Source organism: Drosophila serrata, unplaced genomic scaffold, assembly GCF_035046125.1.
Source record: "Drosophila serrata isolate PLE 108 unplaced genomic scaffold, ASM3504612v1 contig_217, whole genome shotgun sequence".
Lineage (NCBI taxonomy): Eukaryota > Metazoa > Arthropoda > Insecta > Diptera > Drosophilidae > Drosophila > Drosophila serrata.
In genome coordinates, this window is record NW_028257115.1 from 3,481,278 (window position 1) to 3,505,573 (window position 24,296).

At 35.4% G+C, this 24,296-nt stretch overlaps 1 protein-coding gene across 4 annotated transcripts in view; it reads left to right on the forward strand.

Annotated features, from left to right (window-relative positions):
- The first annotated feature begins 1,202 nt into the window (after positions 1 to 1,202).
- bab1 (bric a brac 1) overlaps positions 1,203 to 24,296 on the forward strand; it is a 77,988-nt gene continuing 54,894 nt past the window's right edge. For 3 of the 4 annotated variants that reach the window (XM_086829781.1, XM_086829783.1, XM_086829782.1), the window contains exon 1: positions 1,209 to 3,461. In XM_086829781.1, the coding sequence (XP_086685907.1) occupies positions 1,920 to 3,461 (1,542 nt within the window). In that variant the 5' untranslated portion in view covers positions 1,209 to 1,919. Of the gene's footprint in view, positions 3,462 to 24,296 lie in introns of all 4 variants that reach the window. The other variant, XM_086829784.1, reaches the window with a different exon arrangement.

The window sequence follows — 24,296 nt, forward strand, 5'->3', positions numbered from 1 at the left end:
AAGATCAATGCTTTCAAACGATTAAAATATATAATAATAATAATAATAAGAAATATAATTATAAAAGAAATATAATTAGAAATATAAGTAAATTAATTCCTTATAATTTTTAGAATTATTATAATTTTTATAATTATTATAATTTGTTCTTTAATTTTAAGATGTTTCGTTGTAATTTATATAATTTTTTATATAATTAAAATCTGTAATATTATTCAAATTTAATATTTTCATAGATTTACAACACTTAAATATGCCTTAAATATTAATTTCCTACAAATAACATCAAGAAATAGGCATCTTTTTGGAAAATATATTTTTCTAAGCATCCTGAGACATAATATAACTAAATAAACTTTATATTACTTAAAGAATTCCTTTTAAATTTCTATAATTTCAATCAACAATCATAAATTCAAAATAATCTTCAAAACGTTTCTTAATTTCCCTCAAAATTTCCCCTTTTTATCTCACTTTCAAAAAGAAAACGTCACCGAAAACCTCTCGAAATCGTATCCGAGCCACTTGCCAATATCGGCCGTATTTTCGCTGCCTCGCTTTGACTTCCCTCCCAAAAATTTTTTGGCCAGGAGTACTGGTCGGTGGTTCATGGCCCCCACATACTCCACCCACTCTCCCACCCAACGCCTACGAGTCCGAAAAACACTAGGCCTAAAACTAAGCTCGCTCGCTCTTTGCAGTTTGGCGGCGCCTCTGCATTTTCGGGCCAACTTCCGTTTCCTCGCACGCACACAAACGTGCATACGTGTGGGTGCCTCTTGCAACTTGCAGCCGACGCGTCGCATCCTGTTCGGTGTGTTGCGCCAAAAAACATGCCCATTTTGGGGGTTGCAACGAGAGGCCGAGAACGAGGACGAGTACGAGAACGAAAACGAAGTGCGAGGACGAGGACGAGGACGAGGACGAGTAGAAAAGCCGAAGAGAAACGCAATGCAACAACGCAACGCAACGCAACGGAATGCGGCCGTAACCGTTTACCGTTAGCCGGCGTTTTTTGGCGCCCAACGCTGCCTGGGCCTCTCAGTCGCCTCTGTCTCTGTTCTGTTCTGTTCTGTCTCTGCCTCTGCCTCTGCCTCTCGTTCGCTTGTCTCTGTCTCTGCTTGTGCCTCTATCTCTTTCTCTGTCGCTTTTCCTTTTGCGACGCCGGCAGCGGCGGCGGAGAAGCTCGCAATTCGCGAACTATTCGCAACTTCGTCGCGAACTCAGTCGCAGGCCAGCCTGAGAGCAACAACAACAACAATAACAACTACTGCAGCAGCAGGCAGCAGTGGCAGTGGCAGTGGCAACATCCACAGCCACAACCCCGGATCCCCCTTTAGCTTTTCCCACACACACACACACACACAGCAAGCGCCATCGTCGTGGCCATCGCCAGCCGTCGTCGTCGTCGTGTGTTAAGTTTGTTTTGAGTTTTTCCGTATCAAAATGTGCAAAACGATTTCAGTCTAATTCAGACGCTCGTGCTGAGAAGACTTTTGGCCCTGTTTGTTGGCCAATAACCATATTCATACAGAAACAGAACCAGAACCAGAACGGCAACAGAACGACGACGACGAGGCAACCGAAGTGAGAGACGAACGAGACGAACTGCAACTGAAACTAAAAAGAACGTAAAACGTAAAACGTAAACGTAACGTACTGGAGGCGAGGCTAATTGCCAAATGGTCACGTAGTGCGCGAAACGTCAACGTCAACGTAACGAACACACACACACACACATACACATGTACATGCCCACTCTCAGTTGAGCGTCGTAATTGTCGCGATTTCTCGTTTTTGTTACGTTTTTTTTTGTTTTAACCGTATCGCTATGTAAAGCGAGTCGCGTTTAACGATCAACAATCAACGAGTAAACGGATCAGCGAGTAGCGTGTAACGAGCAACGATCAGCAATCAATATGGCGTCGACGCAGGCGGAAACGGATGTGGTTGTGGCACCGGAACAGTCACAAGTAACACAAAGACAACGCAGCGGTGGCACAGGCAAAGGAGCAAGTTCTGGTACAGGATCACCAAAGAGTAATCGCAGTTCACCAAGTCAAGAGGAGAAGAACATTAAGACCGAGGATCGGACTTCCCCGGGAGCAGGGGGAATTTCCAAAGAGGAGGAAAAGGACTCTACAGGCGGTGGCCTGGGAGGATCTTCTCCGGTGAGCTCACCCCAGGGACGTAGCTCCTCGGTGGCCTCACCCAGCTCCAGTTCGCAGCAGTTTTGCCTGCGTTGGAACAACTATCAGTCCAACCTGACCACCATTTTCGATCAGCTGCTGCAGAACGAGTGCTTTGTGGATGTGACCTTGGCCTGTGATGGTCGCTCCATGAAGGCCCACAAAATGGTACTCTCCGCCTGCTCTCCCTACTTCCAAACCCTTCTGGCGGAGACTCCCTGCCAGCATCCCATTGTGATCATGCGGGATGTCAATTGGTCGGATCTCAAGGCCATTGTGGAGTTTATGTATCGCGGCGAGATCAATGTGAGTCAGGATCAGATAGGACCTTTGCTCAGGATTGCCGAAATGCTAAAGGTACGCGGTCTGGCGGATGTGACCCACATGGAGGCAGCCACCGCTGCGGCAGCAGCAGCCTCGGAAAGGATTTCCTCGCCCAAGGAAAGTGGTGCCTCCACAGGAGGAGGTGGTGGGGGAGGAAATCAGTCCAGAAATGAATCCGAGCGAGATGCCGAAGAGCTGCTAGCCTTTATGCAGCCAGAGAAGAAATCCCGCACAGATTGGGATCCCGCCGAGCTAAGGCTCTCCCCCTTGGAGCGACAGCAGGGCAGGAATGTAAGGAAAAGACGTTGGCCATCGGCGGATACGATCTTTAATGCTCCAGCTCCGCCGAGTCCTTTGAGCAGCCTGATAGCCGCCGAACGGATGGAACTGGAGCAGAAGGAGCGGGAGCGGCAACGGGATTGTTCCCTGATGACGCCGCCACCCAAACCTCCACCCATGAGCAGTAGCAGTGGATCGGGTTCCCGCCGTCTGGAGTCCACTATCCATGCTCTGGACATGCCCTCGCCGGCAGCCACACCGGGACCACTGTCACGATCCTCGCGTCCCCATTCGCAGAGTCCCCAGCAGCAGCAGCCCGGTCAGCAGCAGCATTCGCTGCCTCTGCCTCTGCTACCGCATCATCATGCACCGCCACCTGCCCCACATCCCGCCCAGAGTTCGGCCAGTGGCCATCATCCGCCATCGCCAGCGGGTGATTCTCGCTTTCCCCTGGGTCCCTCTGCCGCTGCCATGGCTGCGGCCATGGAATTGAGTGGCCTTGGCGGTGGTCCATCTGCCGAACCACGTCTTCCGCCACCACCGCCGCATCATCATGGCGGCGGTGGTGTGGGTGGAGCCGGGGTAACGGGATCCGGCGGTGGATCCTCGCTGGCCGATGACATGGAGATCAAGCCGGGCATTGCCGAAATGATACGAGAGGAAGAAAGGGTGAGTGGAGATTTAACTATTGAATATATTTTATATTAGTTAAAGGGACATTTGAATGGTATTTTTAAGGGATAATTGAGGATATGTTATTAGGAAATATATTTTTATATAATATTTATATCCATACAATAGGTAAAATATTTGTGAAACCATTATTTTCATAAGATATAAGATCACTAAGATATAAGATCTATTTCCTCTTATTCTTGTTGGAAACCCTTAAGATGTAGCTGGATATATATTTAATACAAGGATTGAAGGACTTTATTAATAATATTGGAACCTAAAAATGACTTTCTGTAGAAGTCCTACCTTAGTTATCTTATAACAATACCATCCTTAAAATAATATATTTTAAGAGAATTTACATTTACTTTCTTAAAATAATATATTTCTTGAAGTGAATTAAAACATTAAATTTCATGTTTCCAATGATATAACACATATTTCAGAATTTTAAAAAGCAAATTAATATTGAATATGATAATAGATTATTCAAATTTTTCAAATATTCAAGATTTTATCTAGCATTTAATTTATTAATTTTTCCTCACTTGATAAATGACCAAAGTGTCCAAATAAATGTCCAGTAAAGTGAAAAAAAAAAAATCATTAGCCAAATATATGGCCTTCTAAGATTAGCAAATATTAATTTATACAAAGAGATTTATCAATTCTGTATTATTTTTTCCTATTTTTTCTCTCAAAAAATTTAATTTAAGAGTTAAGTGCCAAGATCCCCTCTCTTTAACTTTAAAATAAAGAGTATAGGGGATCAATTAGACCTCGCTTTCTCTCGCTGCTGCTGCGCTGCAACAGCGCTGCTTCTCTCTCACAATCAATCCCTCTCTCTCTCTCTCTCTCTCTCAACTGCTCTCTTGTGCTACCTTCGCACGACGATCTTTTTCCGCGGTTTTGTTTTGATTCACGATTCGCGCGCGCCTTTCGGGTATCTGCAAGATTGTTTCGCCTCGACCGCAGAAATTCTTTCGCCCTGCCTCGTGACGTCACACACAATGAGCGGAACGCGGAGCTGTGACTTCCCCACCTCCTCCCTGGAATGATTGACAGCTCTCACGTGCTCCACGTCGCACATTGTTCCGTTTCCCCTTTTTTTCTGCTGATCTTTTTTTTTTCTTGTTTTCTCATTCAAAGAGATCTCTGCCGCATATTTTCCCAAATGGTCAGAGGAGTTTCCCCCATTCCAAATTCCCTGATTTCTGATACCCGCTTCCCTTGGAGCAGTCACTGGAACGGAACGCCATGGTTTGGTGACCGAAAGGTGATTGAAATTCCAGAATTTTTGCGGTCGATTTCGTTCTATGAAGTATTTTTGTATCTTTGCTGTGGTTCCCTAAGTGTGCTTCAATTAGGCCAAAAGCAAATGAGATCGAGACACGGGGGAAAATATGGGTATTTATTGGGGATATATAATAAAAAATTAATACTTTTTATTTTTAATTTAAATTATTAACTATAGAGGATTTGTTTCAAGCATTACTAAGTCAGTAAATAGGTTTTTTTCAGTTAATTTCGGAAACTGAATATATATATTAAACAAAAATAAAGACAATGAATTATAGGATGAAAACGTCAATTGATTATAATTAAGCTTAAAATATTTGCATTCTTTGTTTTTTTTTTTTGGCAATTTTTTTCAAATAATCAGAGTTTAAAAAATTCATAACTCAGCCAAAAAAGTATTAATTTTAATTCGGAAAACCGTCCTATCTTAGTTTTTAAAAAGGTTAATAAATCTGCATTCTTTTTATAAAATTTAATAAAATTAAAATTTTTATCAATTTTTGTTTTAATTTTAACCCTTATAAAATTGTGAAAAAATTTCGGATTCTTTTTTTCTGCCGGAGATGGCTAGATCGACTTGGCTGATGATGCTGATCAAGAATATATATGATTTATATGGTCGGAAATGACTCCTTCATTGGTTTGCAAGTTACTGACTAAAATTATAATACCCTAGAAGGGTAAAAATATATCAATTTAAAATTCAGAATTTTTAGTTTACTTTAAAAAAAGAAATAAGTTCATCATGAAATTACCTTTAAAAGTACATTAAATTATATAATCAGGGTATACTTTTTATATAAAACGTGTTGTTTAGAAGATTTTAAAAACTAAATATGCCTCAAAGGCATAGCAAATATATGGAAATTTGTAATTTGTAATATAAAAAGAGTTATAATAATTCATTTTTGGGGCATGTTTTATTTTAAAAATCCTTGAAATTCAATATCTATGAAACCTTTCTTTATATTTATAGAAGAAACATTTTCTTTGAGTGTCCCACTCCTTAGCGAGGAGTAAAATTAGCGACCGGTTCGCAAGTTCTGCATTAGCATCGCAGAACTCACCGCAGAGTTCGCACTTTAATAAAAAATGTGTATTTATTTATCCAATAGACGTCGAAGAACCCAAAGAACTCTTTCCCCATTGAGAGGTTCCATATTCCAATCTCCGATTCCTACCCCCGAGAACCCCCCCTTAATTCCAGTCTCCGATCAATTGGAATGCCATATTTGTTTGTCTGGAAGCGAGAGACTCCTTCTGCTGGATTCTTCTTGGACAATTCTCCGCCCAGATTCTTCTCTTTTCTCCATGTCCCGTGTTTATTGTCGCTTTTGAGTGCATTAATCAAATAGCCCAAAGGGGGGAAAAGGAGAGACAAGAAGATACTGCATTAGCCTGCTCATATGGTCAATTTTCCAAAAGCCGATGGTTTTCCCCCCACTTTCCCAGCGTTTGCTCGTTAGCGTCTCTTTTCAATAAATATTTTGTTTTTATGCTTTTTTAAATATTTCCCCAACTGACCGTTTACCTTGCTTTTTATGTGCTTAGAAATTCTTTGGAAAAATGCATCTGCATCTATGAGCATCTGCATTTGAATCCGGCAATCCGTTGTATCTTTGGCATCTTTGTTTGTTTGCCTTGGTGTTAGTGTTTATGCTTTCCTGCTGTTTGCCTTTCCGATTGTTCTCCGCCTGCTTTTCCCCCTTTTCAGTTCCTACTCCTCCTTCACGTTTATTCACACATTTCATTTATTATTAAAAATTAATGCATTTTTCGTTTGGCTGCGCGATCGCCGGGCATCAAGGCAAAAATGCCATATACATATATAAAAATCAAATATTGACAGCCGACATCCTTTGCCAAGGCAAAAGGAATCGCTTCTTTAATATTTATAATTTTAAAACATTTATATGTGCACAGTGAGAAATATAGAAGAGAAAATTAAATAATAAACTTGACAAGATAAGACTTACCAACTTTTGAGAGCTATCTTCAAAGAGGTTTCTTTAAGTTATATTATATCTATATTAAAATCCCTAAAAATATATATTTATCCCATCCTGGCCAAGGCAAAAGTAATCGCTTCTTTAATATTTATAATTTTTAAACATTTATATGTGCACAGTGAGAAATATAGAAGGGAAAATTAAAAAATAAACTTGACAAGATAAAACTAAACAAGTTTTAAAAGCAATATTTAAGGAGATTACTATATGACATATTTATTATATATGAAAATCCCTTAAAATATATATTCATCTCAGTGCATTTTTTTGTATTTTTTTTTAATTGTCTGAGCTGATTTTATTTCCCTGTCTTTCCTTTTTCATATAAGCAGATAAAGCCGATAAGTGTCAGTCTTGGTCCACAGTCTCAGTCTCCTTCGAGTTCTGGTTCTCAGTCTTCTTGGGGGCCTTTTTGCTTTCTGGTGATTAATTGCACTTTTATTTGTCTGCCTTTGCCTTTTGTTGAAAATCATTTTTTGTTGTTTTTTTTATTATATTCTTCTTTACGCATTATTTTTGTTGTTGTTTTTCATATTTTATTGCCAACGCATTTAGATGTTTGTACGAGTGTGTGCATCATTAGAGGTTGTATATTATTATTGGTTTCCTCTCTCTCTCTCTCGCTTCACGATCAGTTCACTGAACTTTTTGCGGAGCGTGGGCGCAGAGGAAGTTCTTTTTTTTTATTATATACAACAAAGCGATTAAAACTCATTTGGAGGTGAAATTTACTTTAAAAAATACACATTTTTAAGAGAATAAAAGTTTAATGAGAAAATTAGTGAGTTTAAAGTGAGAATTTGAAGGAAAAAGGGGTTTTAAAAGGATTACGTTTCGAGAAGTTATGGATTTCAGAGAAGGTTTCACTCATAAGATATTTTAATTTAATTTTCCTAAGAAACTATCACTAAAAAAATATTTAGAGACTTGTCTACCAAATATTAAACACAAAAATAAGTATTTAAAGAATATTTTCAGGGGAAATATAAATTTAAAAACCCTTTATTCCCTTTGGAACAACCTTTATCCCGTCTTTGCATTTGTAAAAATTCAACTCCAACAATGTTCCGCTGATTGATCAACACAATCAATATATGTAATCAATCCCTCATCCCCGCAGAGTTTTCCCTTTCGATTTCCTTGCCACTTTCCCACTCAATTAGTCCGCAGATGAGGGCCAAACCGCATCGTGGAAAAAAGGGAGTGTAAATCGGGTAGTCAACAGAGGAAAAAAAAGGAACAGAATCTCCGAGAGTCTCACACTCATGATTAGCGTGTGTCGCTTACCTTCTTTATTTTTCTCGATGAGGCAAAAACTGCAACCCAAACTGCCACAAAAAAAAAAGAAGAGTATCTGCTGTAGACAAATTACCACAGAGTAAAAGATAAAGGGAGTGCAGGAGGGGGCACAGTCAGCAGCTAAACGTGCCACATTCAAACTACTTCAACAAAATACAGAAAAAAAAGGTGAAGAATCAAGAAAAAAAGGGAGCGAGTGGCATGCATAAAAATTGAAAAAGATGCAACTCAAAAAGGAATCTCGCATCTCGAACAATGCACGGAGAGAAATTTTACATGGATTTTTACGATAAATTAAAGTTGCAAATATAAATAAATAATTATATGGAAGAATAACATATAAAATAGTATTCGTCTATTTCGGGAAAGTATAAATTGTAGCTGTTCATTAAATTCAAAATGAAAAGAGTTTCAAGAGATTTTTTAACAATTTTTCTAAGTTGGATATACCAAGTTTTTTAGGCTAGATAATATATAGATAAATATCCTTATTTTAAAATAAAGAAAACTAACTTTAGGAATCTGAAATTTGTGTTCCTTTGAGTTTGGAATTGACTTATACTATCGAATAGGAAATTGATCATAACTAAATATAATATTCGTCTTTTTTAAATCAATTTTTATCGATATTTTTATATGACAATTTTTTCGACAAAATCAAAGTTCAAAAATCTCATAACTCCGCCAAAAAAGCATTAATTTTAATTCGGAAAGCTGTTCTATGTTAGTTTTTATGAGGTTCATAAATCTGCATACTCAATTAAAAATTTAAACAAATTAAAATTTTTATCAATTTTTCAAAATTGGAATGATGTAATTTAACCCTTAAAAAATTTGGAAAAAAAATTAAAATTTTATTTTTTTCCCGTACATGCGTAGATCGATTCGGCTGTTGATGCTGATCAAGAATATATATGATTTATAGGGTCGGAAATGACTCCTTCACATCCTAATAAGCTTCCAACTAAAATTATAATAATAATAGAACTCAATTAAAATTCACTTAATTTCAGAAAATTCTCTCTTAAATTTAGAGTTTCATAAAAAATTATAAATTACCCATTAATTTTTTCGAGTGTTTTTGATGGCCCTGCCGGTGTGTTAGTGTGTATGTGTGAGAATCCGTGTGAGTGCGAGCAAAGGAAGCCAACAAGCCACTTAACCCAATCGACAAAAGTCATTACACTCGTCACTCAGACTCAGGCTGAGAATGCCCTCTGACGCTTCCGCTGTGCGCCGGCTGCGACGCCAGCAGCGACAGAGAAAATATCTTCAAGATACACTTATTGTATCTGGTGGGTTTTGGACTTCCCGGGGATTAACACACCGTCGGGGGTTGAATAGAATAAAATAATATAAATAATACAATTTATTATGTGGCTCAGCATGTGTGTGTGCGTCTGTGTATCCCCTAGATACATTTTGAATCTTAGAGCGCTGCATCTGTTGCATTTACACATTCCACATTTTATATTTTTTCTTTTGTATACAACATCTTCGTAGAAAGTAAATAAATAAAATAAAAATGAAGAAATATATTTTCAGAACAGACAAACAAACCCCGAAGCCAAAGAATACAAAAGAAACCCAAATGAGAGAGAAGAAGAAAAATGAAATGAATCCCCAACTGAGAAGCGGGTAGAAATAAAAGCAGAAATAAATTGTATAATCCGCTTTGATGTATCGCCTTCTGTTTTATATTATTCAGTCATATTTTATATATGCGCACCGATCCGTACCGTACTGAACCGATCCGCACATGGAGAATACACAAGCGGGCCATTCAAGTACTCCCCAAGTAGTTTTTACAGCGCCAACTTAAATCTTGCCCATTAAGATGCAAAACAGACAGATACACAGATACTTTGGATACAACAGATACACAGATACAAAGATACAGATCTATAGATATATAGATATATGTAGCTAGAGATTCGACCGTGGTCGATTTAGTTTTAAATGCATGGCATAAACATTTAATTAAATACAGAAAAAGCCATTAAGGCAAAACGATTTTTATGTTTATATTTTTCAAAATACTTGGCGGAAAATTCTCTCGTTTTTATTGCAAAGCCAAATAAATCGTATACGATGTGGAAAATGGAAATGGAAATGGGATTGCGGCAAAAACAGCTGCACAAGTAATTCGTTGATTAATCTATAAAAATAAATTTGTATCTATGGAGTGGTGGGTCTTTACTGCGCCTCCTTTTGGCATTTTCTAATCGGATTTAGTTTTGGTCCCAGCTTCATTTATTTTATTTATTTTTATGCCCATAATGCGGCATAAATAATTTATGCTGATAAATAACCCGAAACCGAAAACGAAAGCCTACTACTAGCCCCCCCTCTGAGATCAACAAAAAGCAGGCAGGAAACGAGAAATACGAGTGGAGATACATTCAAGGAAGGAGACTGCAGAAGGGTTTTCAATCTCATGTATCCTTCTAAAAATATTTATTTATTTATTTTTCAACTCAAACGCACACAACACCGGTGCCAGAAAGAGTGAGAGAGGTCTGCCCACATTTATTTGTAACCCTGTATAAATTTATTATATTGCATTAGTTGTAAGTCAGAGCCGGACTCCTTTCCCATTCCCATTCTCAACTCAAATATAAATCGGAGGGGGGAAAAACTTGCGGCCTGCTGAGTATCTTACTCCGGTGCCTTGGGTTCTGGTACATCTTTGGAGTGCGTGGGTTGTGTGGCAGGGGAAAACACACACACTTACACACACACAGTAACTAGAGGGGGTCAGGAGCTAAGAGAGCTGGGAACTAAGGCAAAAAGGTGCGTGAAAAATATATACATATGAATAAAAAAAGAAACTTATTATAAATTACCGTATAAAATATAACAAAGTTGCTGCAAAGGGAGCGGCAAAAGCACTGCAAAGATACATACATTCTTGATGGAGTGCGGCAAGGAAGGTGCGGTCAGGATTAGCAAAAGGAATGAAGCTGTTACACGGCACACGAGGAGGAATTCTAAAAATTTTAATATTAAATATTTTTAGATTTTTTTTAGGAAATTAAATAGGGAAAAGGATAAGGTTTCTAAAAGATTACTAGTATTTTTTCAGTAGCCAGAAATGCTTGAGGAATTATATAATATAATCTTAATATAATATAATATTAATAGAGCTCAAAATGTATTCTTATTCTTCTTCTGTTCCTCAAAATAACATTTTTATAACAATTTTAAACAATTCTTAAGAGGAGTCTTCTTAAAAGAGGAGTCTTCTTAACAAAAAAATATGGAATTTAAGTTTTGAATCTAGGAAAAAGTATAAGTTGCAAGGAAGATTAGTTGCAATTATTTTAAAAGCTGGTAGTGAACTTTAAAGAGATTTCTCAACTTGAAAAAGTTGAATTTGTCTTTAAAAATTCACAAAATAATTTATAAATTTGTACATAAACCAGAATAATATTTTTACAACAATTGAAACAGTTTTTGAAATTTTCCCTCTAAGAACAATTTAAAAATTCACTAAATAATAGTTTACAAAATTTATAAATTTGTACATACTTCACATTAATATTTTTACAACAATGGAAACAGTTTTTGAAATGTTTCTTTTAAGAACAATTTAAAAATTCACTAAATAATAGTTTACAAAATATTTTTACAACAATTGAAACAGTTTTTGAAATGTTTCCTCTAAGAACAATGAATTTTAAGCTCTGGCTCCAGTAAGATATTCTCAAATAACTTGAAATAACTGATATCCAACAGATTCTTTTTGTATCTTATACTACACATATTATTTTTCTCAGTGCTTTAACTCTGTAAATCAGCAGTAAAAAGGCCAAAGAAGAAAGAGAGCAGAGAGGCAGTGCAAAAAAGGGAAGGTGTAAGTGCATGAATGATGGAGGAGACACCATCGAATTAGCGAGAGCAGGAGATCGTCCTCCTAATTGATGTGGGGCATGCACTTGGCCGTTTCTATAAGCCATAATGGAAATGCTGGCTCTCAATCAATTATTGATGAGCCCGGATTAGATCCCGCTCCGAGTGTGAATACTTTAATCCTACACTCAGACCTGTGCCTTTTTGCATTTTAAATAAAAAGGAAAAAGTACGAAAGACCGCTCCTTGACAAACCTCAAACTGTCGACTTTTCATAAACACAAAGAACCAAATCTCAAGGAGTTTCAAACATACAAAGCAAACAAAAAATCAAAAAAAAATGTAAAGAAGGTGGAGATACATCCGCTGGAAAAGAGCAAGAGGATTGAAGGACTTGGGACTTTGCTGGGAGGCAACAAACTAAAGACAAATATTTACAATAAGCGAACGATTAATCAAACGAGCGGCACAATACGAACAAAAAAAACAAAAAGAAAAAAGTATTAAATAAATAAATAAATGGCAACGGAGCTGCATTTCAGTTTGCCGACACAACAAAGATCAGCTTCATCAGCCGTTTGCCGGAGAGAAGGAGGAGGAATCTCATGTGCATGAGTATCTTTCAGATACAAGTTTGTCTTGGCTTTTGTCTTTGTGCAAGCACGCCTTCTTCCCCACCCCCTCCCTCCCCCTCCCGCAATTTATATCGAACGAAAATAAATTAATTAAAAATGCAGTCGAGCGGACAGAGGAAGGCAGATACATATAATTTGTTGTCTTCTTTTTTTCTCTCTTCATTGAGTTTTATTTTTTGTTGTTTTGTTTTGTAATTTATTAAAAGACAACGACTGAGTCAGCGGCGGCAATTTTTATAATTGCATTTATTTATTTACAATAATTTGCCCGATGGCCAACCCGGCTGGCTTTCTTTATTTATAGAGCACGCACGTGATCAGAAATCGATAGAGTTTCGAATTTCTGTCGAGTCGTCATTGCGACAATGCATCGATAAGATAGCCTCGATAAGGATTGGGTAACCCCAGAAGTTCGATCAAGAGTACTCCAAAAAAACATCAGTAAAATGATTGATAAGCTGAACAATTGGATTCTTTAATCCCTTACAACAAAATAATAATGAAAATTCTTTTAAAATATATTTGAGAATTATTATTTAAGAGAATAGTTCCTGAAATCCATAGAAACTAATTAGCAGGTTAGTCTCAGGTATTAACCTTGGCGATTAGCTTACTTTAAGGCCCTAAAGATACTCCTTTTGGCATTCTCTGGTACTCAGATACGCGAATACTGAGACTGAGATACTCAGATACTTGTGGTCGCCGTCGTCATCGTCATGTCATCGTCATTCTCAACAGCTGTTGTCGACGCATCGCACCTCGCTTTTGGCTATTGTGTGTGCCGTTTTGTATCTGTGGGTGAATGTTCTCCGCATTTGTATCTGTGAGTGTGTGTTTTGCTGTTTTGTATCTGTGGGTGAATGAGTGACGTTGTGTGTGTGGTCGTGTGCTTGTGGCGGGCCATAACCTGCCGCAACACGAAAGCTCATAACACAGCACCAGAGGAAAGCCAAAAAAAAATATAAGAAATCAGAAACCGATATGGCAATACACTCCTTAGACTCCAAAATACATTAAATATATTAAAAATTCCTTAAAAAATATTACTATATATTTTATTTATAAGACTAAAAATTAATGAATAAAATATTAAAATTTTCTTTAAAATATTTCAGTTATTTCATATCCCATAAAATTATTAATCCTTAAAAAACTTCTACATATTTTAACCTTCAAAGTAATGTCTTTAGGTCAAATTTTTGATAAGATTTACTATCAAAAATGACTTGAAAAACTGTCAATTAATTTGCGACTAAATGTTTAAATTAAGCACTAAGGCATAAATAATGATTTAGAGATAGCGTTGAAATACTTATCAAGACAAGTACCATTAAATAAAGAGCTAATAAACATTTATTGAAATCAATTTCAGAAATTGTTTATAGGTACCAAAATATTGTCATTAAATTACGTTTTAAGTTTAATTAAATTCTTTTAATTTACATTTTATTCTTAAAAGATATCCAACCTGTTGATATTAGCTAATATACCCCCTTTGTTCTTAATGAAAAGCCCCCTAAAAATGTGAAAATCAAAATTCGCAGAGCCGTTGACTTTGACTTTGATGCGTTTGCCGCAAGCTTCGTTCGCCGCGTTCAAACTGACGGACAAACGGACAAATTGACGGACAATGAGATGCAATACATTCGCACGCTCTACTAAGCGGCAACGAAGGGAGGGGGAAAACCCAGAGTGCGTGTTTGAAGCAAATCGCTTGCTACGTCGCTTTCATTCAATTAGATACATTTGTATCTTATGACATGTATTTTCACACCTTGCTGCGCTTTCTTTAATTATGGTTGTTCCGCTGCGACAGCTGCTGTGTGTGTGTGTGAGTTCGCTGTATCTGTATCTTCGAGATACTTTATGAAGCAGCCACGAAAACCCTCCAAGCTGCATTGTGCAATAAAAATAAATACGTTTTGGATTTTTATAACATTTAACATTGTTCACAGCGCATTTTGTGTGTGTGTTTGTTATTTATGAGGGCGCACACAAAGAAGATGGAAAAATAAAAGGAAAAAAGAGGCAAAGGAAAAGCGAAGACCAAGAAGAAGTTATCTCTCCCTCCCCTTTCTACCCCCTGCTGTGTGTGTGTGTGTGCGTGTGTACCTACGTTTAAATTTTTTATGAGTTCGTAATAAAGTTTCAACATTTTTCATCATTAAAATAAAATATAAAGCCGAAATTATATTTTATCGTCTTTGCATCATTCTTTTTCCTTAAATACATGGCACACACACACAGCCACTACACAGAGAGAAAGGGGGTGTTATAAGAATGGTAACCCTTTTTTGTTGGATTTTTATTGAGAAGAATTTCTGAAGGATAATTTGGTTGGAAAAGTTCTTCAAGGAAAAAGTTCATTTAAGCAATATTTTAAGCTAGTTTTTTTTTAACCTTAAAGATTAATATAATTGTTTTGTTTTTATATTTTAAAAAACCTTTAAAATATATTTTAATACCAATTCTTATATTATATATAAATATATTTATGATTTCACTTCATATCGAAGCTTGATAAACATTATTTAACCCCCAAGAATATAAAGTTCTTGAATCAATAAATGGTTCGCCTCAGTGTGCCCCACGAATCCACACTCGCAGATACAAAGATACAGATACAAAGTTGAAGTTATGTGTAGCAAGCGTCGCCGTCGCGGCCATAATAATGAATATATATGGAGAGAGACAAGAAACCGCACTTTAAATGAAGACGGGGTCTGCAGCAACAGCAAATACATATAATAAATAAAATAAGAACAAAAAAAAAATGTGAATAAAATAATAAGAAAGAAAGAAGACTCAAGACGATGGCAAAAATAAAAAATAAAAATATTCTTTAATTTAGACCGCGCCCCTGTCCATCGTCCGGGAAGTGAAGTTAAGTGAGAGAAAAAAGGGAAATAAAAATAAAACGAAAAAAAGTAATATAAAATAAATATTTCAAGAAACTCGACTTGGTCTTGCTGTTATTGTTTTTCTTCTTATTGTTGTTGCTGCTGCTGCTGCTGCTGCGGTTGCTGCTGTTGTTGTTGTAGTAATTTATAATATTCCTTAACGATGTGCAAAGGGCAAAAACTGAGCAAGCTGAGCACAGTGGGGTAATTTATAGAAATTGTGAAAAGAAATGTAAGAAAATTGTAAGTTAACAAAAAGGAAATTAACTTGGGGAAGTGGTAGCTTATATACTTTTGCAGTTACCAATTGGTTTAGAGGATCTTATAGAAAATTGATCATAATTAAGCTCAAAATATTCGTTTTCTTTGATTCGATATTTATCGATATTTTTATAAGACAATTTTTTCGAAGAATCAAAATTTGAAAAACTCATAACTCAGCAAAAAACCCATTAATTTAAATTCGGAAAGCTTTCCTATGTTAGTTTTTATTATATTAATAAATCTGCTTACTCGAAATAATATTTCAAAAAAATTGAATTTTTTAACAAATTTTCGTACACAATTTTAATGATAAAACCCCTTAAAATATTTGAAAAAATTAAAAAAAAAAAATTCTTTGCCGAAGATGGCTAGATCGATTCGCCTTTCGATGCTAATCAAGAATATATATGATTTATGGGTTCGGAAATGATTAATTCACATTGTTACAAGCTTTTGATTAAAATTAGAATACCCTGCAAGGGCATAAAAATAAGCTAACATTTATTGTATATATATATTTATTGGTTGTATTTTATAAGCAGATACAACCAAAGCAGCACTCATTTCTCCAGAATTAAAAGCAGTAATAAAACAGTCTTTTTATGTCTTTAAAAAAGAGGTTTATAGATGCCATAATGTAATTAAAATAAATCGATTTGTGTATATTTACTATTCTCTGGAGAGTAAAGAAAACCCACTGAGAATGCCACTTCAGTTGACAAATACTCAACTCTCTCCAATTGCAGGGTGTATGTGTGTCTATCCGAAAGTGACAACATTTATTTACTCTCATTTCTGGACAAACATATTCGACATATTTGCTTAATTTGTGCTTTTGCTTGGACATCAATCAGCAGGAAATAACTTTTTTGCTAGTAATTCAGCTCTGAACTATCTGATTTACAATATCTGTGTAGAATATTACAAATCATGCCCACTGTGACGTACCTTAATTCATTTTATTCAGTTTTATTGTTGCTGTTTCTTTATTTTTCAGCTTTCTGTATATATATATATTTTTTTAATGCGCAGCTGCTAAGGAAATGATTTTCGAAAATTGAAGTTTATGACGATGAATGGAATAATTTTTTTTTATTATTATTTCTCACACACACACACATTGCTGGTTGTGTGCCTTTATATACAGCCATTTATATTAATATAAACAATCAGCTTAAGCGTTGTAAACTTAAGTTTGCACACCATTTTTCAGTGTAAATATATACACGGAATTTTAAATATATATTTGTATATATATCTTTATTTCTAGACCGCCAGCGACTGGCTTCAATTTGGCTTAATTGCGTGCAAGTCGCCGCTGCTATCTCATTATCAGACGGCGGCAGTGACGTCGCACGATTAATCAAATCAAACGAAATCGAATCAAAGACGATTTTACATGCACATGCGAAATGTGGAGAATGAGTATGAGTGTGAGTGTATGCCACATCCGTATCTCTCAATCCGTATCTGTATCTGCCCCCTTTTCCTACCAACCCAAAGAAGTATGAGTATCTAAAGGGTACAAAGGTGCACCCAGGGGGAGGGAGAGAGAGGGAGCACCGGCAGAGGGGGATGGGCTGCTATGACAAAGCATTTTTAAGCCATTTGATTGACTGACGTTAAAATATTCACGAGCGGTGCATGCAGCGATTTTAATCGCAAGCTCGCCCCATTCCTTTGCCACTCTTCAGTTCTCTATGCAAAAAATAATAATTATTAAAAAACCATATGAACATGGGTCGTCACTGTGTGTGTGTGTGTGTGTACAGCTTAGGAGGAAAGAAATGCACTGAGAAATAAAATTGGAACCAAGAAGAGTTAGGAAACTATAAAACATTAAGTTATTTTTATGTCAATTAAACTTTTCTTTACCTTTATAAGAACATATTTTAAAGAAAATTTTACTAAATTGCATTAAATAATTGTCAGAATTTCATTAAAACAAAAAGCAGTTAATTTATATAGTTAGAAATGTATAATAAATCAATTTTAATAAGGATATCTCCGATATTCTAAAGCCTTTTTGATACTTTTAAAGAGAATTCCAAAATATACATTTGAAAAAATATTATTTTGTGGTTATTTCAATTAAAAAATTTCTATAGGATTAATAAACATTTATTATTTAGTTATTTATATTTTTTTTTATAAGTAAAATGGAGACCATGAAGATAAAAATTATAATATTAAAAACACGTAAGGCAGCAGTCAAAAATTATTAAATTTAAATCTACTTAAGACAGCATAATATTTTTTTGAACCAATTATAGTACAAAAGAATTACATTTTGTAAAGAAAAACTAGATCAGATATATTTATCCTAAATTTCTCCCTGTGTAAGAAAAGGGTAAAAAAAAATACTGAATCGAGTGCAGGGACAGATGACGCTGTTGCAGTTGCAGTTGCAATGTTGCTGGGGCACTGCCCCTGCCCCTGCCTGTGCCTCAGCCTTGCCTGCCTTTGGGCCCGGCCTAAGTATCTGTATCTGCATCTGCATCTGTAGTATGTGTATCTACGCTGTGGGGCATATTTGTTGTGCTGCCAGGCTGGTCGGTGGGGGAGGGATTAATGAATTTGATATAATGACATTTTAGATTGCATCTGCATAACATTTAATTGTGTTTGCTTGTTTGGCGCTGCCAGACACGCGCTTTTCTGCCCCGTCATTCCTCCCCAAAAAAATAATAAAAAGACTGAGCTGAAAAGCTAAAATTATATATATATGAATATATGAGGAAAATCGAAGGGGATATTATATAGCTTCTCCTTGCGGTGAGTGGGTGCAATTCAATCGATTTTGTTCCTAAACTTTTCACAGTTGCCATATGCAAATGGCGCGTAATGGTCGCCTCATTAAACTTTAAGGCATGCAACAAATGGACAATCATTTTTTTTTTTTTTTGTAGTCCTACCCATGTCCTTGTTTTTTGCAGGCTTTTCTTCTCCTCCTGCTGCTCAGGGCACACTCAATTAAAATGTTGAGCGCAGTTCGGCTGCAATTCCATTTGCCAGTTTGCTGCACTCGCCTCTCTGCGTTGTTTGTTGCCTAATTTGCCAATTAACTTAATAGGCATTTATTATTTAGCAATAAAATATGCAAAGCAATTGTTCAAAATGTGGCACACACACACACACATACCGAAAGTGTGTGTGTTTGCCCGTGGCAGGAGGCCGGTTGTAGGTAAAAACAATAACTCGGCCAACTGTACCGGTGGCCACAATCAACAGAAAGAGCCGCCAACAACTGGCATAATAACTTCTGAAATGACAGCGAACAAACAAACAACAAAAATTTTGAGTAGCTCCAAAGGAGCTAAGAAGTGACCAAGGACGAACTGATGGATACCCTTAAAAATGCAGAAATAAGGAAATATATATTCCCCGAAACATATAAGAAATCCAAGCTAGTAGAAACATGGGAAGAAAATTTGTAAAATAAGAAAGGATTCTTAGCTAATTTATACACATTTTTTGACAATCAAAAATGTTTTTAAAAACTTATAATTTGTTAAAAAATATTCCCCTTTTGTCAGAGTTCATATAGTCAGAAATCATGAAACATATGAATACATATGATTGTGATATATTTCTACAACTACTTTCTAGTTAAAAGTACAAAATAAAGAACAATTTGATGTTAAAAATGAATACTTTAATGACAGGCAGAAATACTATAAAATATAGCAAATTTATTAATATTTATTTGATATCCAGCAAGAATTTTAAAATCTTATAAATTTGTTTAACAAATATTTGCATATTTTGGTACAATTATTTGATGTTTTATAAGATTTTTTCTTAATGTTCATTAGTCAAGAATAATTATTTTTAAACCTACATGAAAAGGTGTTATATTTCTTGATATTTTTTCTAGTAGAAAAAGATAAGAATAAATATAAATTGTAAGTTAAATATGTATGTATTTAATTTGAGTAATATCATAATATTATATTTATGATACTCAAATGATAATTTAACAAAGTTCCTCATGAATTTTCAAAATTTAATTCATATTTGTCAATAATCAGTTAAGATTTTAAAAGCTTATAAATAACTTTTAAAAAATCTCCCTATCTTCGTATATTTATTTGTATTTTATATACATTTTTCTCAGTGCTTTGTATGCTTCTTGAAGCCAAGACAACTTGTCTTTCTTCAGTTGCATTTCACAACTTCGACTTCTGCTGGCAAAAAAAAAAATAAACATAATTTACTTTCGACTGCATAAACAATGCAATAAAATAAAAGAAACACGATGCGAACGAGAGGGGCGGCCAAGAAGAAGCGGCAAAATAAAATATATGGCATTGGAATAAAATATTTGTAAAAATAATAATGCAGACCCCCAGAGACAGATACAGATACAGATACAGAACGAGTTGTGTGTGTGGTGTGTGTCTTAGAGTTAGAGTTGTTCTCCTGGCCAAGAGACACGCACACTCGAGGGGAAGTTGAAGAAGTCGAGGAGGAAGTCAACGGAGCAGAGAGCAGAGGCGGCAACTCTACTCAGTTATTAGGGGCAATCAAAATGAGCAGGAATTCAGAAATTATTATCCATACGCCATACGGCATACGGCATCCACCATCCGCAGTTGGCAGCCAAGAAACGCAGGACATGGCTTGAACTTAAAAAAAATAAAGAAAAAGAAACTAAAATATGGCCAAGAGGTGAGGCAGAGACAACGACGACGAGCTTGGGTCCAGCACGTTTCGATTTTTGTGCGATTTGTTTTGTGGATAAAAGTTTTCAAATGTATCTGTATCTGAATCTGTAGCTAAAACACTGAGAAGAATAATCTAAAATGTATTATAAATTAAATATAACTAGAACCTTTTCAAAGCCTTTTCTAAATAAAACTTCTGAATTAAAAATCAAGGCTTGAAGTTTACAAATATTTAATAGATACATATGTATCTTTAAGTATTTATTACATTTTTCACAGACTTAACTATCTCCAAATCTATTCCCCATATTTTTATTTTAATATTTTTACACTTTTTAAAAAAAACTTCAGAGTTAAATCTCAAGACTTGAAGTTGACAAAAATTTAAAAGATACATAAGTATCTTTAAGTTTTTATTGCATTTATCAAAGGAATATCTATCTCCAAATCTATTTCCCATATTTTTTCCTTAAATACTTTTACAGACTTTTCATAACAACTTCAGAGTTTAAGCTCAAGACTTAAAGTTGACAAATATTTAAAAGATACATAAGTATCTTAAAGTTTTTTTTTGCTTATTTCAAAGACTTAACTATCTCCAAATCTATTTCCTATAGTTTTTCCTTAACAATTTTCCCAGTGCCTCTATATATTTGTACCTGCAGTTGCGGTTCTCTTGGCCACAAAAGTTTTCTAGACCAGCTTCGTCGCTACCTTTTGGCCAGCAAAAGTACAAGCGAAAATACGTGGCCCAATAAATTTTCCAAGAGGGGGGAAGGGGAGACCCCCAATTCGATTTTCTTTCCCCATATATATATATATATATTTGATAAATTATTACTTGTGCGCAATTGGTTTGTTATTTTAAATATGTATTTCGGCTGTTTCGCATTTTTATTGCATTTAGTTTTTCGCTTGAATTTATATTTATGCGCTTATGAAATAAATTCCCTCTGAGAAAATGCCTCAAATAGTTTTCGCATCATTTTCGGCCGCATTAAATTTTATATGCAATTACTTATACTTGAGGCAGTACTTATATTTTATATTTATGTGCTCGATTTATTATGGGGGAGGGGAGGCAACAACAAAAGAAATCTTAAGGAAAAATTCCCCTTTCAAAATAAAAACCTACATAATTAGCTCTACGCTTTTGCGACAGAATGGAAAAATTTCCATTGGCAGCTAGACAAAGCGACTTAACTAAATAAAAACACTTAAAAGCTGGACTGGCAATTGAAAGCGTTAAAATAAATATGAGATGCAAATAAATAATAAGTTAAAAACAGTCGGGTAAATATTGTAAATGGCACAGAGATGACGACGGCCTATCTCACTTACCCCTCTCTACTGAGTTATATTTGCCTTGTGTCTAGTTTTGCCATCGAGTTGATTAAATATTTACCGCTCTAGCGTTTTTTTCTTTTTTCATTTTCAAAAAACTTAAAAAATTATTGTCTAAATAGAAACGTGGGTAAATATGTATCTCCATCTCCAAGCGTGTGTGTGTTTTCCTATTACGACATCAAACAGCCTACATAGAGTTAATGTAATGATACCAAATTGTGGAAACAAAAAAATATAAAAACACACACACAAAATGAAGAAACTGTGGAACAACAACGCAAGTCTCATACACACACGTTCGACCCATTAATAAAATGGCAAAAGTTACGGATTTCGAATTATTATTATAACAATAACATTAATAACATTATTGCTATTGCTTGCCACAGTTCAAAACGAAGCTAGGAAGCCTCTGTATATATAATATTTGTATTTGAATTTCTGTTTGCGTTGCTTTGCGGGGTTGAAAATCCAATACAAGTCGAAAGATAATTATTATTTATATTTCTAACAAAATGCATAAAGTTTTATGGCTTCTTGCCCTTGGTTTTCCCCGTTTCTAACCCACAAAAGCCGTTGACAAAACTGCGCATAAAACGAAATTACATTCTACCTATAAAGGCGATAAGCAATGGTATGGCATTCTATATATATATCCAAGTATAAATATATATATATGTATATATATGTTTATATATATATAAAATGTATACGAGTGTCTATATAACTATAGCACAAAATATTGCACAATATATTTTATTACAAACAGTTTATGGGGGCCTTCTCTGTGAGCAAAACGCGTTGACGTTATAAAATAACAAACATTTGGCCAAAAGGGAATTAAGGGGAATGGGGGTTTGTCTGGAAAATCGATGCGGTGGTATCTTTATATCACCTCAAGGTCTGGGAAATAAAACACCATATTTAGAACAACATTTTGTTTAAGATATTAGAGAGATTTCACTTAACAAAGTGAAGGAGTAAAGGTAGTTAAAAAAAACTTAAATGAAAAAAACTTAACTAGTTACAGAACTCCACAATAATATAAGTTTTAAAAAGTTATAAATATTTTAAAAGTAAAATTCTAGGAGTGTCTAAGCAGGCTTTTAGAAATCTATTTTAATTTGAAATGAACAAAAGAGTTTGAAATATATAAATAAATTCAAATTATAAGCAAAATATTAGTATAAATATTTGTTCCATAAAATTTATTTGTTCGAAATATATTAATAAAATAAATCGGTTTGTACTTAAGCCTTAACGATTAATAAAAACTAAATAACATTTTCTTTGTTGAAAACTTTTTCCCTAAACTCCTTTTAAAACTTGCTTACTAAAATCTCTTCTAAATCATTAATTCATATCATTAAAAATGTATAAATAAGAGCATATTAAATCCTAATATAACTCTAGCAATAATTCATTTGTGATCAAAGTGTGATTATTTTTTTAGGAGCTAATGTCGTAAGCGGATTACCTCGAACCCATTTAATATTCCCTTTTTCCGAAAACCATTTCGATCACCTTTCTTTTGGGTCGTAAAAAGTAAACCCACTCTTTGCACCGATACAAAGACGAAATCTAAACATATCTGGCCCATCGGCCACGCCCTTAATCAACTAAGTAAGTGATATAAAAAAACTAAACAAAACTGAAAAAAAACAAAGAACGCCTCGTAAAAATGCTAGAATGCGGCAAAGGCATCCAACTTGGATGCAACATTGTTGCAAGAGGCAACCGGAGCAATGTGAAAAGTTGTGGTGCCACAGAAATGGTAAAATTGTGAAATGGCCAAATGGCAAAACAGCAAAATAACTACCACAATTAACAGCACCAATTTTTTAATGCCCCACTACAAGGAGTCGCCTCCCTGGGGCGCCACACGGCCGAAACAAACAATAAAAAAAAACAAAGCCACTCTACTTTGCCATTTTTTTTTATTGGCCTTCCACAGTCAGAGCATTTCTCATTCGGCGGCCTTATTTCAAGTCGCATATAATTAGAATTAATCATTAAAATGTAATAATAATGCGAATAAATGAAGCAACAATGTTGCGGCCAAACCGGAGACCGGAGACCGGAGACCGCAGAGCAAGAAATTATTTTACGATGTTGCTGCAACATACCAATCCCGGGGACTCCCCCCAGCCCGATGTCGATGGTAGATATAGATGATGCCTCCTCCTGCAACTTTTTATGACCGCGTGCATTTTTACTACAGCTGGCCGGCTTCTAGACCTGGCCTTCTTTTTTTGCTTTCGTTTTTTTTGTTTTTATATTAAAAGTAATAAAAGTTAAAATGGCAGAGACTTGGGGCCATGGGGGAAAATACTGAGAGGCAGCGAGAGTGCGCTGAATTTATGGTCTTAAAACTAATTTAACTTTTATAAAATTACCAAACACGCATAAACACAATTTTAATGCCGGACGCATGCTGCAACTTCTTTACTTGGATGTTGCAACAAACTCGACCTGCCCGCTGAACCCGAGATGCATTCTAGGGCACTTTACTATACACTGGAAATTAAGTTGGAGCTTGAAATTTTTAGCTTATAAT